The 20,506-nt window shown below is 45.4% G+C and overlaps 1 protein-coding gene across 3 annotated transcripts in view; it reads right to left on the minus strand.

Moving 5' to 3' along the window:
- Window positions 1-12,469: 12,469 nt before the first annotated feature.
- Window positions 12,470-20,506, minus strand: part of LOC149357816 (anaphase-promoting complex subunit 10-like) — a 32,493-nt gene continuing 24,456 nt past the window's right edge. For all 3 annotated transcript variants that reach the window (XM_089584938.1, XM_089584939.1, XM_089584937.1), the window contains one exon: window positions 12,470-12,841. In XM_089584938.1, coding sequence (XP_089441064.1) covers window positions 12,556-12,841 — 286 coding nt within the window. In that variant the 3' untranslated portion in view covers window positions 12,470-12,555. The remainder of the gene's footprint in view (window positions 12,842-20,506) is intronic.

Consider the following 20,506-nt stretch of genomic DNA (forward strand, 5'->3'; position numbering starts at 1 on the left):
CAATTTCGCCCAAGGCTTCCTTGGACGACGCCACTCCGTGCCACAACTCGCCCCGGAGCCCGCTGTCGTTCGAGTTGTCCTGGCCTCGCAGTGTCAGGTGCTCCAGGCTGCGTGCACGGGGACATGGTCAAAGCTACTTCTTTGTAAAGGAAAAAGAACCCCTACTGAAAATTCGGGGTTTGTATAGATACCTCCGAAATAGTACAACTACGGAAGTTCAACTTTCCAAATTGGGTAGGGGACCAAGGAATACGTGGTGCAATCTGTCTTCTGCGTAACGAGCATGGCAGCGGCCCTCGGACCTTCAGGCATCGGCACCTAAGAAATGATTGTAAAATCAGCGTTGGCACGAGCGGTGACATACTAACATCGATACACGTCTTTCTCAGTCCATAGCGTCTTGCGCTTCGACTGATGGAAAATTCAAACGATGCTATTTGTATTTGCGTGTCTTTGACACAATTTGTACTCAAACAAATCTTTTTTGTTTGAATGTTAAAATCAATAAGAAGCGTAACAATTTTCTTTTATTCCATATTCCACCGTTGATCTCTAGTATACGCTCCTGAAAATTACATACTGTGAATACGTATTCATCGTTCCATTTGTCTTTATTTTCAGGCAAGTGTTTTGTGTGATTGGTGTAAAACAATTTGTTTCGGATAGCGTCTGCTGCGACTACTGTAGGGCGGCATAGTCACGTGAGGGTCTTCTCGGGCTTTTGCTATCCCTCCAGAGAGAATTGTGCACAAACGCCTCAAATAAAGATATAAAGAAATATATATATAGCATCACTATCTACTTATGTAGTGATTTGTTACTCGTCTAGAACGGAATCGTGCGGGTAATCATAATGTGTGTTTTATAAAGCAGAACTTATGTTCTCATTGTTCCAGTGAGAAAACTACGCACCTGAAAAGCACTAGCAAGACGTTGGGAACGTTGCCCTCGTCTTCGTAATGACCACTGACATCAGTGCACGGCTGCGTGCAACGCGGAGAAATCATTTTGTTTTTTGTTTCTTGTACCGTCTGTAAAGACAGCCCTTGCGACGTGATCTGAGAATATTAGGCATTTGGTATTTCTAGCTCTGTGTTCTATTTTTTCAGTGCCGCCACCGACAGTGCTGCTCTACCTACGCATGACATAAAAACAGCTAGATGGTTTTCCTTTTCGCGCTGTTTGGAGCGCGGCTTTCAGTGCTAGGAAGAATTCATCGGATGGCGCCGAAAAGCAAAAGGCTCGAAACTGTCCTTCGAGTAGTTGCCGATGTAATTAGAGGTTAAACAGCCTTCGACGTTCTCATCACCATGAAAAGCGCGTTGTGGTGTGTTTTCTGTCAGTCTTCGTCGCTTACTTGTGCTGGGGATCGTTAGGCATGTGCAACCAACTAGCCCACCAGTTCGTACTGAGCACATCATGGTGACTAAACACGAAAGCTCGATAAGCAACTCAACGTCTGGGCGCGGGGAATGCAGGTGGAGTCGCCCACGCAATGCTTGTGAAAAGAAGACCGCGTGGACACGGAAATCACCCCTGTTTTACCGCGGCTTCTAACTTATAACTGCCGTAACCTGCAATAATGACGCATTTATTGCTGAGCTGCACACGGTGCATGAAAGCGATTGTGCCAGTGCCATCGGCACTGTCTCTTTATTGCGCGTAATGGATCCCTCGGCGGCAGATGTTAGTTGCGGGTTCCCGTATGTAAGCACATATATGCGCAAGTACTGCAAACTACTGGCAAGGTCGCTTGATGTAAAGCGCGGAGCGAGGTGCAGCCAGCCACGTCGCGCCGCCGACAATGGGCGAGCGCGTCCTGGCGGAGTTTACAGTCGCGACCACTGTTCTCGGTGAGGGCGCCACTGCTCGGGCACACGCCGCCCGGTTTACCGGGGGTGGACTCTCGAAGCGCAGCTTCCTACGTCGTGTCCGTGCGCGTTTGCCTCGTGTAAAACCGCGTTTGCCTCACGTTCCTCGTGTCTGCAGTGCTTTCTGTGGATTTTCTGGGGTGCGCGTCAGTGAGCACGTTTGCCTCGCGCCTGCAGCGCTGGACTTTTGAGTTTTTCTGTGCGTGTGAATGAGTGTTTGCTTAGTGCCTGCTGTGCACGCTTTGGGCTTTTTGTGCACGTGTGTGTGGAGATCGGTGACGTGTACGGGGCACCATGCCGCGCATTTGCTCTGTGCCACTGCGTGTCACAAACTCCAGAAAACACCCAACTGTGAGATCTCATGAGTTTCCCTCCAACCTACAGCGTCGAGAAGCGTGGTTGAAAATATTGCTCGCCAAGGACTGTCAGGAAAAGGAAGCAAGTGGGTGCCAAGCGATAGGTCTCAGGTGTGTTCCTTGCATTGCAGAGAATGACTACAAAAAGGAAGTTCAAGGAAGTTTCGTCGTCTGTGAATGGTTCCTTCCTTTTTTGTATTACCGTGAAATATAAGCATCAAGCTGCTAGTTGAAATACTTTCTGGTGTTCTTGGCTGCAGTTGCGCTGATAAAGTTCCACAACTTCAGCTATATTGTTTTTCTTTTTTCTAAATTGCGGTACCTTTATATATATATATATATATATATATATATATTCGGAGGTCGTGGGTTCGGATCCCACCGGCGGCATGTGGTTGTTTTTTCTTTTGCTTTTCTAATCAATTAGCTTTAAGCGATGACATATTCTAAATTGATCAACACCACAAAATAAATAAATTAATTTAAAAAAAAATCCCCTGTGCCCTTGGTTTCTGTGGCTGTTGGCTTCTGTCATATTTACAACGAGCCCCTCATTCCCCTTCCTTGTTTGCTTAATTGCTTAGCGAGGGCCTCGATTCTGGCAGCCTTGATGCCATAGGAAGCATAAGAGGGATCTCACACAGCTTCCACCCTCTCCGTTCGATGACGTTCTACGTCACACCTGCGGTAACTCAGGACGTTCTACGTCCGCCGCTTATGAACGTGGGTGGCGCTGATGAACACTCTCAAGGTTAGGTTACTTGTAAACATAAAATACCCCCGAAAGCAGAAGGTTTGACAGCCGTCGCCGTAGCTCAGAGGTAGAGCACCGGACGCGTAATTCGGAGGTCGTGGGTTCGGATCCCACCGGCGGCATGTGGTTGTTTTTTCTTCTGCTTTTCTAATCAATTAGCTTTAAGCGATGACATATTCTAAATTGATCAACACCACAAAATAAATTAATTTAAAAAAAATCCCCTGTGCCCTTGGTTTCTGTGGCTGTTGGCTTCTGTCATATATATATATATATATATATATATATATATATATATATATATATATATATATATATATATATATATATATATATATAGTAAGAATGTAGACCAACGTTTGAAACACTTGAAACACTTTATTGACGTTTCGACCGTGGAACGGCCTTCGTCAGAATGTCTGATTTGAAAGGGATCGTACAATATATGTAGGTATGAACAACGCACAGGATAATGAACCGAAAAAAATTCGATAAAAAGCGACAGGCACATGGCTAGAAAACGAAAATGAGTCACAGTGTGAATCACAGGACGATAAATGAATCACAATGCACAACAGCTACTTTGCGAAATTTAGTCTATCTTCTGTGTTAGCTATATATCAAGAACATCATTATGTACTTTGCTTATAATCAGTCCTAAGATGAAAAGTCACCATCTTGAACAGCGAGAATGAAGAAGCAACAAGTTACACGTGATCAACGAAACACACGGAGGCGGTGAAGAGCTTGATCAGTAGAAAGAATATATATATATATATATATATATATATATATATATATATATATATATATATATATATATATATATATATATATATATATATATATATATATATATATATCCCAGTTGAAAAATACACCAGGACGGCTTGGTGTTTCCTGGTGTTTCCTAGTGTGTTCTGATGTTAACACCAGACTGAGCTGGCGTGTTGTAGTGTGCGCACCAGATCGGTTTGGTGTGTTGTAACGTACACACAACAAAGGTTTGGTGTGTTGTAATGTGCACACCAGACTGGGGCGGTGTGTTGTAGTATGCACGCCAGACTGGGTTGGCGTGTTGCAGCGTGCACGCCAGACTGGGCTGGTGTGTTGCTGTGTGCCCGCCAGACTGGGTTGGCGGGTTTGCAGCGGGCACACCACAATGGGTTGGCATGTTGTATCGTGCACACCAGAAAGCGGTGTGTTGTAGCATGCACACCACATTTGATTGGTGTATTTTGGTGTCCACAGTGTGCAGTATTAGTGTGCTGTAGTGCATACACCAGACTGCATGGGTTGTGGTGTGCACACTGTTTTGGTCGTCAATTGCACTTAAGAGTGGGTTGGTTAATTTTGGCACACAAAATACTTTGAATAGGCATTAAGGTTTGGACACCAATCAACTACATTCCAGCTGACACACACAGGAAGTTAGTGTGCTGTTGTAAACATATAGAACTACACTGCAGTACCTCATTTAGTTTACTTCAGTTTGGGGGCATACATAGCAGAGACAAATATTGGTAGAGTGCATCCATCCTAATCTGAACTTCTTGTCTAACGCGCCTGTCGCCCTGATCACAAAGTGCAGTATCGAACAATACCAACCATTTTTCAGGTAAAGCGAAGGGCAGCAGTGTTTCATGCTTAAGCATGCCTAAACTTGCTTCATTGGATGTTAGGTGCTGATGCAAATGCCTCAACAAACCAATTCAAGCAGAACGTATGCAGCAGAAGGTCGCCCTTCTAGATCTAATCACCTGTGTGAAACAATGTTGAGTAGAATGGTAATGAAGGTAACCTCCTAACATGTTTTCATAAGCATATGTGAAAATTAGATATCAACACCATAATTCTTTACACTACAAATCCAGCGTGCTTCTAACAAACCTCAGATAATAAACTCAGACAACAAACCATCACACGGACATTTGAACCCTAGGCCAAATATGGCATATAAAAAATGCGATTACAAGCCACATTCAGCTTCAGTAATTACAATAAAGACTACACACTGGACATTTTCTAGAATGCTTCTATATACAATGACCTATAACATGTGCAACACAGAGATGCAGAGGTGTTTCACAATAATCGAGAACAGCACAAGGAAATAAACTTCAAATGACATATGCAGCAAAAGGTGCACACCTTCCATACAACTGAGGCAAATATTGTCACAGAGTGGTGACTGCAGTCCAGAGAGCAGGAAGACAGCGAAAATGGCTTCTAAACGAAACTCCTTTTGTGCTCACTTGCACAAGGAAAGAACTGAATAACTCCGCGGAGGCATAGCAAAAGGTCAACTCTGCGGTCGTTGGACAGAATGCCCGCCGCTCTTGGCCATGCTGAATTTAACGCTGATAGCAAACTTTCGAGAAAAAGCGTGCAGTTACTAGAGGATTCTGCAACAACGTAGAAGCGGCTCCGCCAAGATGCGATCAGTCTAGAAACCTGTTCGCGTCTTGCGTCACAGCCAAAGCGATAAAGCGGCGCACCGGTAACACTGAAGAGTAAACAAACACTACAAAGGTTTGCGGAATTACTCCCCTCTGAAAGAAGCATCGACCCAATGCTTTAAAACATAAGACTACAAACAAATAAAATGGACTGTGCAAGAAAAAAACACTGATTGTGGGAACAGTGTCCTTGAGCGTGCATAGTAGTGCTTTAGACGGACGACATGGAAAACTTCTGGCCGTACGCAGCGTCGCAGAGATTGGCTATCATCATCATCATCAGCCTCACTACACCCACTGCAGGGCAAATGCCTCTCCCATGTCTCTCCAATTAAACCTGTCCTTTGCCAGTTGTGGCCACTGTATCCCCGCAAACTTCTTAATCTCGTCTGCCCACCTAACTTTCTGCCGTCCCCTGCTACGTTTGCCCTCTCTTGGAATCGACTCCGTTACCCTAAAGGACTAGCGGTTATCATGACTTCGCATCGCATGCCCTGCCCAAGCCCGCTTCTTCCTCTTGATTTCAACTAGGATGTCATTAACCCGCGTTTGTTCTCTCACCCACTCCGCCCGCTTCCGATCTCTTAACGTTACACCCATCATTTTTCTTTCCATAGCTCGCTGCGTTGTCGTTAACTTAAGCTGAACCCTCTTTGTCAGTCTCCATGTTTCTGCCCCTTAGGTGAGTACCGGTAAGATACAGCTGTTGTATACTTTTCTCTTGGGGGATATTGGTAAATTGCCATTCATGATCTGAAAGAGCCTGCCATATGCGCTCCACCCCATTCTTATTCTTCTAGTTATTTCCCTCTCATGATCCGGATCAGCTGTCCCTATCTGCCCTAAATAGACATACTCTCTTACTACTTCCAGCACCTGGCTATCAATTACGAACTGCTGTTCTCTTGCTAGGCTGTTGAACATTACTTTAGTTTTCTGCATGTTAATTTTTAGCCCCACCGTTCTGCTCTGCCTGTCAAACTGATTGATCATGCTTTCAGTTCTTGTCCTTGCCATGCCATATTCAACAAGAAAGGTGAAAGATTTGAGGAAGGCTGCCAAAAGAAGTGCCAATGAGGACATTGTGGCACACAGAGAAAGCAATGCGCTCAAAGAGGAGCTGGAAGCCCTCAAGAAAGAAAATTCCAAGCTGCGGCAGTTAAACATGAAGCTGCCGGAGCAGCTTCTGAAATGCCTCTGAGCTCCAGGTTAGTTCTTTATGAAAGTATGCCTACTTCTTAATCTAGATACCACTTTCTACAGCCTGTAAGTTTTTACTTTTTTCTCGTAAGGTCCAGTGTCTTAAAAATACGTAGGTGCATTATAAAAGAGACTTCTTTTTGGGAAAGCAATTGTTAAAAATTTTGCATCTTTATTACATTCCTCATTGGTTGTATAAATGCAGTTTTACACTAACTCCATGTTTTTAATGGTCCTAACGTCTGCATCACAATGTAAATGTGAACTTTAGCTACATATGTTCATGTTCTTAGTGGAGCTTAGATAAATTACCTAAAAAGACCAAAAACAAAAAGATGAGAAAGTATGATGAAACAAGAAAAAATGAACTTGCTAAACGGGAAGTCTAAGACCGCAAACGTTTTTGTCAACAGCTGCTGAAGTGAGCAATGTGGCTAGCATTGCACTCGTTGAGAACGCCGCTGAAGACATCCCTCCAAGGGCGGTAACACCTGTACCAACAGTGCTATCCCACCCTGTCACTGGAAGGGTCCACGCTGCTCTCATCTGAAGTACACAATGCGTGCTCATCAGCTGAGGAAGATATGGAAAGTCATCAGCAGCACTCCGGAATCATGTCTACTTCTGTGCCCTGCCGCGGTGGCTCAGTGCTTACGGCGCTCGGCCGCTGACCCGAAAGATGCGGGTTCGATCCCGGCCGCAGCGGCCAAATTTCGATGGAGGCGAAATTCGAGAGGCCCGTGTTCTGTGCGATGTCAGTGCACTTTAAAGAGCCCCAGGTGGTCTAAATTTCCAGAGCCCTTCACTACAGCGTCCCTCATAGTCTGAGTTGCGTTGGGCCCCAGTAAACCCCAGTAAACCAATAAACCATGTCCACTATCTATAATTGTCAGTGAAATTGTTGCGGAGTCCTTAACCTACCACCGTGCACATTTTCAATTCGCAGCAAGTTTATAGCCCGTTTTTCAAGCTGCAAAGATAACCTAATGACGGAAAGAACAGGGAAGGGTATAGAAATGAGGAGCTCGTTACAACATAAATAGGAAGGTAGCCAACAGTCATTGAAACCAAAGAAAGCATACGGGAATGTTGTTCTTAAATCATTATTTATGATGTTAATGGGAAATTTGCAGGCAGCAGCCATGTTGAGAAGGCTTGAAATTTACCTAAGGACAGCGCAGTGCGTGTAACGTTACGAGACAGAGAGTAGTGCGAGTCAGGGGAAAAACACGACTGTGATGTTCTGGTTTAAATCATGAAGAAATGAGCAATACTTATGGTGCGGAGGACAGGTGATGAATGGTCCATGACAACTTATGAAATATATTCCAAAAAAAAGGTTAACATTGCAGACGAGATTAGGAAATCTGGGTTATAGGATGTAGCTGGCCCAATACTAAACTGGGGGTCAGTGGGTAGTGCTTTTAACCTGGTTTGGGCATAGGCAGGATGATGAAGTTGAGCGCCAGAAATAACTGCATTTTGTTTATCTTTGTTGCACATTAAACGCAAGCACTAAGTGGTAGCTAGCTGTATTGCCATAAATATGGATAAAATTGATTCCATATTTCATGTCTGCATAACAAAAAAATAATCTAATTATTTATTTGATATGCTTCGAGGCTGACGGTATTAATTTCAGCATAAATTGTGTGAAATGTTGCTCCTACTGCACTAGTCTGAATTGTGTTTTAATCTCTACTAGGTAAATATCAAGCTTGTGTTTTGCCGTCATTGGGTGCATTTATGCCGGCTTTGCGAGGAGAGGAGACGTCTGTGATGTTATCTGCAGGCGGTACAGCAGTGCCTGCTGGACCGCCTGCAGCAGAACCCTGACCAGTCTAGGGTGTTTGTACGCTGACATACAGTGGAAAGATGAAAGCACCTAAATTTTCTGTCTTATGAAATCTGAAATGCGGGGTAGCATGCACATATATTGATTCACCAGTGTAGAATGTTTAGCAAGTTTATACTTCTGTATACTAACTACAGCAGCACCAATAAGATGTGGCACCAGCATCCATTTGCATCTGTAAATTTTTATTCAAGAAAGGAAAACAAGAAACATTAAAAAAGGTCACCATCTAAATCGAGCAACATTTGTCCTGCTGCGAAAATTCACTGGACGCTCATGAAACGAATTTCATGTCTACATGTAATTGCTTAACTAGTGCTTTTAAAATTCACTAAGCTATATGCATTTTATGTTGGTGGTTTAATGACAGGCATATGGAACTAGTTTTGGTCAGGCTTGAACAGTCAGATGTTTATTTCTTGCGGCTCATGCAGTTACTTTACAGGTTCAGTTTGGTCCACAAAGGTAGCCCATATAGTATTAATGATCACTAAAATTATTTCATATGAAGTTGAATCAAGCTTAGTGGTGCTTTTAAAAAGAGCAGTGGCAGCTAAGACATCAGTGAGATGTTAGGTGTCAGTGCAGGCTGAGCAGTAGAAAAGCCTGTATTGTAGCCATGTGCCCCACAATGACAGTAAAAGGGGAGGCATGAGCGTGAAGCATGAGAGGCCAGCTCAGTGTTAGAAGGGTAACTTGTTTTTGAGGGTGGTCTTTCGCATTGCTTAGTCATCATGACTTATCTTGAGAAGGGCATCTGGTTGCTATACAAATTTTGTGACCATTCTACTCTTACAAGGTGCAGCATATCATCTCACCGTAAAACAGCGCGCTTACACGGGACGAAGAAAGAAGACACGCGCACACACAGCGCTTAACTTACAACTGCATGGTTTATTGCATTGCTCGCAATAAATACCAGAAAGGAATACAAAAAAAAACAAAAAACAAAAACCAAAGGAAGGCGAGGAAGATATCCTCCTGTCGTATCGTGTTGTCAATGGTTATTCAAGATATTGAATCTTTTTTTTTTGTCAGTGCCATCGATGGAGTGCTAACGCATGACGCGCCTTTCCTATCTATGATGAATGCTTCATATAGTTCACGTTTGGGCTGATGATTATACCGCCTCAAAATCTGGCTTCGTCCAAGGTTAGGTGTGCAATGACAGGCAGGTACGTGTTTTGCCAGCGTGCTGCCGTATCCCGTGCGGATGTTAATGGCGTGCTCTCGTAGACGGTCGTTTATGCAGCGTCCACTTTGGCCCACATAAGAAGCGCCGCATGACAGCGGTATCTCGTAGATTACCTCCGTGTCACAGGTGGTGAACATTTTTTTTTTCAATGTTCTTACTGCACCGCGCTGGTTTAGGGGCATCTTCGTGCACCATTCTGCAAAGCGTAATGAGCTTTCTGGGTGCGGGTAGGATCAAATTCACTCCAGCACGCCCTACTATCTTCTTCAACGAGTGGCTGATCCCGTGCAGATACGGCATAACAGCCATCTTCTCTCTTTCTTTCGGTGGCCTCATCGGGAGGCTAGATAGGCGGGGATCTTTCAGGAGCTTGAAGCCGATCCCTAAAATGAAGGCATCCGGGAAACCCGCTTCGCGAAGACGTTTCAGCTGAGATTCCATGCTAGCTTGCTGTCAGTGATGGCGCGATCTTTTGATGGCATTGTTCAAGGCGCCCAAAGCTATTGCTCGTTTGACAAGCTTCGTATGCGCGGAAGAGTAAGGCAGAAGGCATTTCTTAGACCTCTTACTAACTTACTTACTTAGACCTCTTAAAGACATTCAGCCAGTCTATCCACAAATGGAGGCCGCCGCGGTGGCTCAGTGGCTATGGTGCTCGGCTGCTGGCCCGAAAGACGCGGGTTCGATCCCGGCCGCGGCGGTTGAATTTCTTTGGAGGAGAAATTCGAGGCCCGTGTACTGTGCGATGTCAGTGCACGTTAAAGAACCCCAGGTGGTCGAAATTTCCGGAGCCCTTCACTACGGCGTCTCTCATAGCCTCAGTCGCTTTGGGACGTTAAACCCCATAAACCAACCAACCAACTAATGAATGAAAACTTAATGACCGTGAGAGGATTTCGAGCCCGCGGCGGCGCGAGATGATTAGCTTCACTGGCCAGTGCATTACACTTCTGCATCACCGCCGCAGCCGAACGTCCCGCGTGTTTAACTGCCAATCTCTCGCGCTGTGCTTGGGGTGTCTTCATAAATTCGCATCCGTTGCATCTTAAGGTATGTAATTATGCGGCCCCATAGTTTGTTTTTTTTCCCCTGAAAGACTCTAAATTCTCCTGAAACAAATAAATCACCGCTAGGTGCAACACTCTATCAGAAGAAAGGTGCAAGTTATCCCCTTAAAGGGAATAAGGTGTCCGGAAACATTGGAGAGCATTTAACCCGCATTTAGTTTCGGTAGAGTATCGCAAGTACAATAAATAGCTCATTATGACCTTTCTTACAGCCAGCTATGGCATTATTAAAGTCGGCTGTCATTTCAGGCTAAAGAAACAAAACCATTCGGGTAGAGCCAGTCGCTCTTTTTGTACCTTACCTCAATTCTTGCCTTTCTTAGCTGAAATCCGAAGCTATGGCTGCGAAGAGCGCTCCATACGTAGGCTACTCAATGGAAGCAAATATGACGACGAATGCTTGCATAAGTGTTGATTTCCTGTCTCAGATACCCATTCCTGGATTGCAGTTCAGTGTGCTGGCTTATAGTGCCGATGCATATAACTCATGCGCATTCGTGGTCCCTCAGGTGACTGCCACCGACGAATGCAATCCACAAATAAGCTACTGGTACAGTAACCGCGGTCCTGGTTGAAACCTACAACCACTTTCTCCTTCGTGAAAGCTGTTAAGATACGGCGGTGTCCGACGTTCTTCCTCACGCACTCAGTATGGAGCTCCTTACCAGAGCTGGTACAGTGCTGGTCTCGTATAGCATGCGTGGCCGACGATCCAGTCGGCGTCCCGGTAGAGCGAAACTGATGCTGGCAACAAAATACGGATGAGAGCCAGGTCTTGTAGGCTGCTGGTTTCGTATAGCATGCATGAACCAGGGACGGGTCAGCGTCCCCGTGAGGAGTGAGAGCACAAGCGGCTTAGTTGGCCAGCTAGGGAAGACTGTGCACATGAAATGTCTAAAAAGAATAAACTTCTCAACCTGGCTTGGGAAAAGTAATCGCGCTCTTATTTACCGACCACAGGCATTGGACGCGACTGCAGATTAAGTAATGTGGGCATCCTTATGTCCGGGAAGAATGGCCACCACCTTGTCTTCTTCGAGATTTTTCAGCGCCTGCCAGCTGCCGAGACGCTATACCATTTAAGCGCGGTTCAGGAGTGGCGTTTTTGCTCACTTTATTTCTGTTGGCAGATGTGGCCGCGGAAGCATCGTAAAAGATCCGCTGCTTCAACGCCAGCGAGTGTTCGTGCGCTGCTATACGCCGCGGCCTCCCGAGCAACGCTTTGGACTACGAAAGCAGAGCCGCAGTGTTGGCTCAACCGGCGCTTCTCTTTGCCGTCAGGTTCTTAAGTGCAATACAATACGACTGAAGATGAGGTTCTGTGGCGAAGTCTGTTTCACTGTGTCGGTCTGGCTATTACACGCACGCGCGGTACGTTAGTACTGTCTTCATTACAACCAATATTGTGGTTTGCTCTCCTTTATAATTTTTGTTAAAACTGCGCGGTGCGCTCACGGTATTAGACATATGTGGTCAGACACAGGCTGACGAACAATGCTTGGAGCAAGCAAGCATGTCATATGACACGAAGTATAGCCCTTTGTGTACAACTACTGCTCACGTCTAGCAATTCATTGTTCCCTTTCTGAAATTAATAACGACGTAACGGCTTCTTTAGATTCTTCCGTGCAGTCAGTTATGCTTGACCTTGAGCAAGAGTAGAGACAAGAATAGCCGGATTGAGAAGATTACGTATGAAAACACGACACATGTGCAGAAACGAATCGCTTTAAGTTGCTTAAATCAGTACAAAATCCCATCATGCTCTATCGTGCAATAATGCTTGCACGCTGATCTCTCAGCGGATGCAGCTGAAGGCAATGCATTCCGCACTCGTGAAGTGGAGGCCCGGCAAGACACTGACGATGGCTCGCTGAGCAGGAGAGTACAACTTGATCTGTCGCAGACGGGTGTCGAAGCCATCCATGTGGTTCTCCAAGACTGCAATCTGCACATGGAAGGCGCGGACAGGGTGGCCAGCCAAGTCTTGCATAGCAATCTGCACCCATCCCGTTGGCTCATTCAGGTGAACTGTTTTGACCACCCGCAGGTCGTGGAAAGTGCTTCCCACTTTCACGGCAATCCTGGAAACATAGGTCAGACCAAATGTTGACACTGTATAGCATGCGGGCAATTTCATTCAGCGGGCAACAGCAGTCAGCAATGTGGGGCGCAAACTGAAATTCACCGGCGTTAGCTCATTAGGACCGCCTATTTAGCCTAGAAGATGCGTTCGTGGTACGAATGTGGAGCATTCCGCGCAGTTGCGGATGAATGTCGAGAGCAGAGGGGTAGGAAAGGAGTGGCCAGACTGTGGAGATCACGCAGAGGCCACCTGATCCACACTGCACTCTTGGGCATAACAGCGGCGCAGGAGTGCGACAGGGTGAACACAAGAATGACATAGTAAGAAATGTGTGTGAAATTGCAGGTATTTTTACGGAAATTTTCTGTTGTCATAATTACGCCTTTAACAGAAACGCGTTAACGAAAAAAAAGTAATTTTCTGTTTTTGGAGCCGCAACACCCCCATCTCACCGAACTTTGGTCACGTGAGCACCACCATTGCACAAAAAAGTGATCCGAAAAACCATTGCCACCTTTCTTCAGTCCCGTCACATATTTTAAGCGTCAAAAAGTTTCTAAGCGCAATATTAGCGCGCAGAATGAGAAGCAGTGCACATTCTGCAGTCCTATTTGCTGCGGTCCTGCATTCATCCATTGGCGGCATTGACGTGATGAGCGGAAAGCTAGAATAATACCGGCGTGCTGCGTCCGGGACATTCACCGTTCAGACCGTTCGCACACAAGGTAAGTGGCGCACATTTTGAAGCGAACTTCGCGTGAGCCGGCGTATGTCGGAGTATGAGTGACGTCACTCACGGCGCAGGCTACTGTGCATGTGCGCCTCCGCTTCTCCTCCTCGGCATCGTTTGACCTTTCGCCGCTGCCGTGCGCAGTGCGCATTTGGAAGGAGGGGTATATAAGGTGCGCTTGCCCATCAGAACAGGCGCACGCTGCCGTGCGCTATGCGTCATCGTTTGACGTTCGCCTCAAGCGCGTGTTTATCGCGGAGGCCGGCTATATAACCGCTTGCCAGAGAATAGGCGTGCGCATTCAACGTGCCCAACAATGATGGATAAAGAAGTTTAATAATCCTGCATAACTTATGGTATATATCATTCATAGGCAATTTTCATAACTACACAAGGCAGACGTATAGCATAACTATAAGCTAACCGAAGAATAACCATAAGTTAAGCCGTAAACATAACCATAGGCTAAATCATAAGCATAACCGGAAGTTAAACCATAAGCATATCCATAAGTTAACCGTAAGCATATCTATAGGCTAAATCAAAAAGCATAACCATAAGTTAACCCCGCCATGTTGGCTCAGTGGTCACGGCGCTTGGCTGCTGACCCGAAAGACGCGGATTCGACCCCGGCCGCAGCGGCTGAATTTCGATGGAGGCGAAATTTTAGAGGCCCGTGTTTTGTGCGATGTCAGTGCACGTTAAAGAACCCGAGGTGGTCGAAATTTCCGGAACCCTCCACTACGGCGTCTCTCACAGCCTGAGTTGCTTTGGGACGCTAAACTCCAATAACCAACCGTAACCATAAGCTAAACTATAACCATTACCGCAGCTTTTCGCTTCGAGATATCCAGGGTTAACCTTAGCTAAGCCCCTGCCAATTTTTTACCGGAATCAATGATACGCTTTTTATTGTCTTTTGGAAGTGTTGTTGCAGGCTTGTACCGCTGTTGAAACGGGCAGTGAAGATAAATCGCCGGGGCACTTGGAAAATCTTAAGTGGACGGGCAGCTTTACTTACCACTACAGATCTCAAGACTAGCAGTCTCCATAACTTGTTTTGAGCGTCCTAATTCACTTGCAAAGAATCAAGAGCACGCTTGCGTATGAGTGGAGAGCGAATTCTATTCTTTCGAAATAGCGTGCCCACCACAGCCGCTTTACCACCGATGCGTCACTGCTGCTTCACTATGTCTCACAAAAGGTGCACAGCGCGCGGAAGAGAGAGGAACACAAGCGAGAAACAGGGAAGAGTGTTATAGTTTGCGGGAAAGTGAAGTGGGCACAAATTTTGCTTTGTCTGCTGATATGCACACCTAAAAACCGAGTAAGCGCGGGAAATTTTAGGCCAGGGAAGTACGCGATTGGTTAGCGGAGGAGCACGACAAAGAGCGCGGGCTTTTCAATTTCGTTTCTCGTCCAAGAAAGGATCACAAGTGTACGTTGTATCTTTTTATCTTTATCGTCGTTTATTCAGGCAGGTGCAAGTAATGCAGTAATTGCGTTTATTTTGTAAGGTTTAATATTGTGATTTTAGTTTTCAGCCGAAAGTTTCTACACGGGCGTTCCAAATGCCGAACTTGCACTGCCACAGGGAAGTTTTCCAACAGCACTGATGTCATTCGAGTCGACATTCCAGATTTTTGAGCCCCTTCGACATGCGAGCTCACTCCGGATCCTCCAATGGCAATCGCCATCGCTTCGGCCAGCCCATGGAAGAGGTCAAGGCAGGAGTAACTTTATGAAAGATGGCCAAATTACACAGATTAAAATACAAACAAATTGAAAAAGGGGGGGTGGTGGAATCCTAGGCTAGGAGGCGCAAGGCACCGCCCGATACGAAGGGTTACGCCACTACCATCCATCCATACACCCCGACCACAACCGTGCCGCGTGCGTCTGCCCGGGCTCTGTGGTTGTTGAATACGATATCTGTTGCATGCGTTTTTCTGGTGCTTCTTTAGCAAATAGTTCTTGTACTCGTTAAATGGGGGCCTCGAGATAACTGTACACGATTCAGCATGCACTACGCGAGCGCGAACTTTCCGCACCAATGCGCCGATCACGGCGACTGCGCACCTTAGTACCTCGCACTATGCTACTTAAAACATCCATTTACAAACATTTTGCTCGCTGGCTTAGATAAAACTCAAGCTGCGCTCTACTTATGTTAAATAATCCCCTGTGACCTAGTAGTGTGACATTTGAGGGGGTTGGCAGGTGCCAGGTTATTCACTACCGGTCAGCCGGATTAACTGCAGTGCTAGGACAGTCCCTTGACACCACTCGATGGAGCGCCTCTTTTTATGGGAAGCATATTATTAGAGCTACACTACAGCCCGTCGAGCGCGGCGGTGGAGCTACCATTGACCTTTAGCGTGACCACGTGACACCACGTGGCAACATGACGTCACAGCAGAGGAGAAATGGGCTGCCGGCTCGCGCGGTCGGCCGCGGCGGTGGAGGCTCCACATCAGAGGCGCGGCGGCTGACCACGTGACAACATGACGTCACAGCAGAGGAGAGATGGGCTGCCGGCTCGCGCGGTCGGCCGCGGCGGTGGAGGCTCCACATCAGAGGCGCTGCAGCTGACCACGTGACGCTACAGCAGCGGTATAAAGCTGAGCTTGCCTCGCTCTCCGGCCACTTACGAGGCGGCCAGGTGTTGGGATGCCGCCTAGAAGCAGGGCTGATTTGAACGAGAAGCGAAAGCTTCAGCGTGCCACAGAGACCGATGAAGAGCGGGATGAACGTCAACCAAGGAAAGCCATGCATTACCAAAACTAGCCATCAATATGCTTCGCATCTGACTAGGCTTAACCTTAGCTAAGCCTCAGCCATTTTTTGCTCTTATTTATACTTATGCTCTGCTATATACTTATTTCTAACTGGTTTAAAGTTGCAGCTTTCACATGGTGCTACTTTAGTAGACAATTCTTATATGCATTTAACTCCCTCTTATGCCAGGAATCTGCCAGTGATGACGACATCGGGGACATGCCATGTTCTCCTTTCATCATTGCAAAAGGAGCAGCCGCCGCGGTGGCTCAGTCGTTATGGCGCTCGGCTGCTGACCCGAAAGACGCGGGCTCGATCCCGGCCGCGGCGGTTGAATTTCTTTGGAGGAGCAATTCTAGAGGCCCGTGTACTGTGCCATGTCAGTGCACGTTAAAGAACCCCAGGTGGTCGAAATTTCCGGAGCCCTCCACTACGGCGTCTCTCATAGCCTTAGTCGCTTTGGGACGTTAAACCGCATAAATCAATCAATCAGTCATCATTGCAAAAGGTGTAATTCCGTGTGGTACCGCACTCGGGCGAGCATTCCTGATTTAAAACTTGTTTTGTGCAGGAGGCAGTTTCCTTACTGCAAAGAGCTTCCCCCTATGCCTTGACACCCTGGCAGTGATGCACGGAACCAACCCATGCCAAGCTTTGAAGCTCATGTTTTTCGTGCACTTTGCTTCCAATGTTGTGCACCGCAAGTAAACAAGCCCCTGCTTGGAGTTACACAGCGGTAAGTACTGACCTCACTTGTTAACTGAGTTGTGATAACCTTCCTTGTTTTGGTTTTGGCTCTTCTCACATATCCAGTGATGGTCGAAGTTATAGGTATACATCACTTTATCATAGGACCCTTTTATGAAAATGCTGGCAAAGTGCAAAAGCAATCTTTAAAAAGTAAGAAAATGTTTGCTGAACCCAGACAACTAATCAGCTATGGAATGAAATTTTGCTTTTCTGCTGATTGGTTAATGCAGCTGGTAAAATAGCGCTCTAAAGAAATCTGTAGAAAGGAAAGACAGATAAAACTATTCTTTCTGGAGTCGATCTGCAACCACTTCTTTACAGATTACGGCTGTACTACCTGCATTGCATGGTGCCCAGTCACTAATATAAAAGGGTTGGAGAGGGTGGTACTATATTGCTTCTGAGATTGTGCAGCAGTGTATGGCTGTTCTGGTGGAAGTTATACACATTGCATGCTCATAGCGGTCATATATATTTGGCCACGGCATCACAGGACTTGGGGGCGAGGTTTTGCTGAAGAGTGCATATGTGCATGCAATGTAACCCTTTAGTGGCCATGTAAGGATCCATTGTTTATATATAGATTTGAATGTGTCGCCATGCAGATTTGATGGATTTGACGTCATAGATGGTACTTCACAGAAATTGTCAGCATTCTTTCACTATTAGTAAGTATGAGGACTTGTGTTCATGTAACTGTGCGATGAACGTTGTGATGGTTTGATCGCATTTCCACTACTGCTGCTGGGGCTTCTTTGATCTTGAGCTCTGGCAGCGTATGTGGTTCCGGCTTTATTTGGAGGGTATACTATAGCTACGATTCGGACTATCTGGCTTATATATATATATATATAAGAGAGAAGCCAACAGGCACAGCAACCAAGGGACACAGGGGATTTTAATTAATTTATTTATTTTGTGGTGTTGATCAATGTAGAATGTCACTGAATATGTTGTCGCTTAAAGCTAACTGATTAGAAAAGCAGAATAAAAAACAACCACATGCCGCCGGTGGGAGCTGAACCCACGACCTCCGAATTACGCATTCGGTGCTCCACCTCTGAGCGCCGGCTACGGCTGTCAAATCTTCTGCTTTCGGGGGTATTTATGTAGTGGATGTCCCCTCTGGATCGTGTAGAGGTAAATTGGGTTGAAGATGATTGTTGAAGGATGCTTGACGTCTTGCAGATTCGAATTGCTCACATTGCTTGAGGATACTTCTGGGGAGGTTATGTTTTAATAACAATTAATAACACTATATATATATATATATATATATATATATATATATATATATATATATATATAGGCTTGTTACAGTAATCGAGGTCCCAAGACCATTTTTTTGTTGTCAATTAAATTTTTACACGCGATGGGCAAATATATCTACACAAAGAAATGAACCTTGGTTTTGCGAGTAACACTGTAGTTTTCTTGGGAAAAAATCGTAATCACAAGAGGTGGAGAATGTGATTTTTCCCATTTCGGAAAGTTTCAAGTTTGGGGCCCTCCTGTATGCACCATATTTTTTGTCACGCATGAGTTTTTTCTAAGTTAATCTTAGCATTTTAACTGTACTCTTGCAAACATTAGATAACATTTTGTTTGTTGCCTTCTTCTTCAGGGGAAAAAATCGTGAACTTTGCTCAAGAAACTGTGCGCTGCAAAAAAGGCGCTTTTTAGCACAACCGTTACGCAAGACGCGTTGAGATATCACCGGTGAATCTTTTTCTCAGTATTTCCCAGTTGCTTTTTCTTACTTCTGGCGAATTTTATAATTCTGGACCAGTAGGTTTTTTCTCTACAGGCGTCAAAATTGACAAAATTTCAAAATAGCCAAAAAAGAAGCAAGTTTTCTGTGGATTTGAAAAAAACTTGATTTTCCTTAAATTTCTCTGAATACACCTCAGTACTTCGTATGTATAACATACTAATATGATTTCTAGTATATTGTTTGAGTTCGAAAAATAAATACAAAATACATTTCATGTTTTCAGTCTTTAGTAGTGCATAATATTTTTTTTTAGCAAGTTCAAGCCTCAGAACATCGATATAGTACTGGATCTAAGTGGCTAAATTTGAAACGATGCAGTTTCCGAGTTCATAGGTGTACTTTCCTATAATGAAAGATTTAAAGGCCCTACTTGCTTTGCATATTCTTTTAACACAATGACTTATATGGCTCGAGGCATATTATTGCACGTGCTTTTAGGACCAATTTGTTTCATGGTTTCATGGCTTTTAACATCCTAAAGCAACTCAGGCAATGGGAGATGTAGTGAAGGGCTTTGGAAATTTTGACCACGTGTGGTTCCTTAATGTGCACTGACATCGTACACTACACGGGCGCCTTGCATTTCCCTTCCATCGAAACACGGTCGCCGTGGCCGGGATCGAACCTGAGTCTTTCGGGTCAGCAGCCGAGTGCCGTAACCATTGGGCGACAACGGCGGGGTTAATTTGTGTTTATTTGGATTTTACCTAAGAATTCAATGTGCCCGTCGCTACTCTAAAGAAGCCTTTATTGAGCTACCTCCGCAGTAGAAAAGAGCCGCGCTAGGCAGCTGCTTCGAAGCTACATAATGCCTTGCGAGATCCCAAATTTTATAGCACCAGGCGTCCTTTCAAGAATGTTCCCGATTGCTGACAGTGCTGCCATGTATCCTCACTGTGCTAGATGTGCAGGTCATCATTCCTCAGGCAACGAGGTGTGCTATTCAAAAAGCGAAGCAGGTGTATGAAAAAGGCGTATGGTAAACGGAGGAGAGATTCACAAGATGTAAGCAAAAGCACGGTGACATCAACGTGGTTTTAGAATATTACATTATGGATACACTCCATCGCTCCAGACAAATTCTTAACATTAAATATGTCGTAAAAATGGAGAAGGAAGATGAAAAGGAATCGGTACCTAAACACTTCATGATCCGGTCTATGCGAGAAGCTTACCGCCTTTACAAGTTAGCTCACCCTGCCTGCCATGTTCGCCTTATAAAATTTGATATCATTGTGCCCTAAGTGGCTGAAACGCTAGCTGCAGTGGCTTGTGCTGGGTTGTTGCGCTCATGTTGTAGCCCAGGCTGCTGCTCTTCCACGGCTTTGCACATAATCTTCTGTTTCTCAGCAATGCGCTGCACTCTGCCTCTATTAAGTTGGTCACATTTGTGAGGTTAACTGAGATATCCCCCCAGTGAGGAAATTTTTCATCTAGCTGGATTAGCCTCTAGCTAGAAATGTGCCTTTTCTGCGTCGGAACATGCATAAAATATTGTACAGCCTGCCATACTTCATGGTAACATTTAGCAGTTCCCTTATGAAAGCGTTAAGTCAAACCATCATAACTTTTTTCCCTGAACAAATTTGTACCTCGGATGAATTGTGGCAATAATACATGATTTCTGGTCC

The sequence above is a fragment of the Amblyomma mixtum genome, chromosome 3 (assembly GCF_055824585.1).
Source record: "Amblyomma mixtum isolate Tamu chromosome 3, ASM5582458v1, whole genome shotgun sequence".
Lineage (NCBI taxonomy): Eukaryota > Metazoa > Arthropoda > Arachnida > Ixodida > Ixodidae > Amblyomma > Amblyomma mixtum.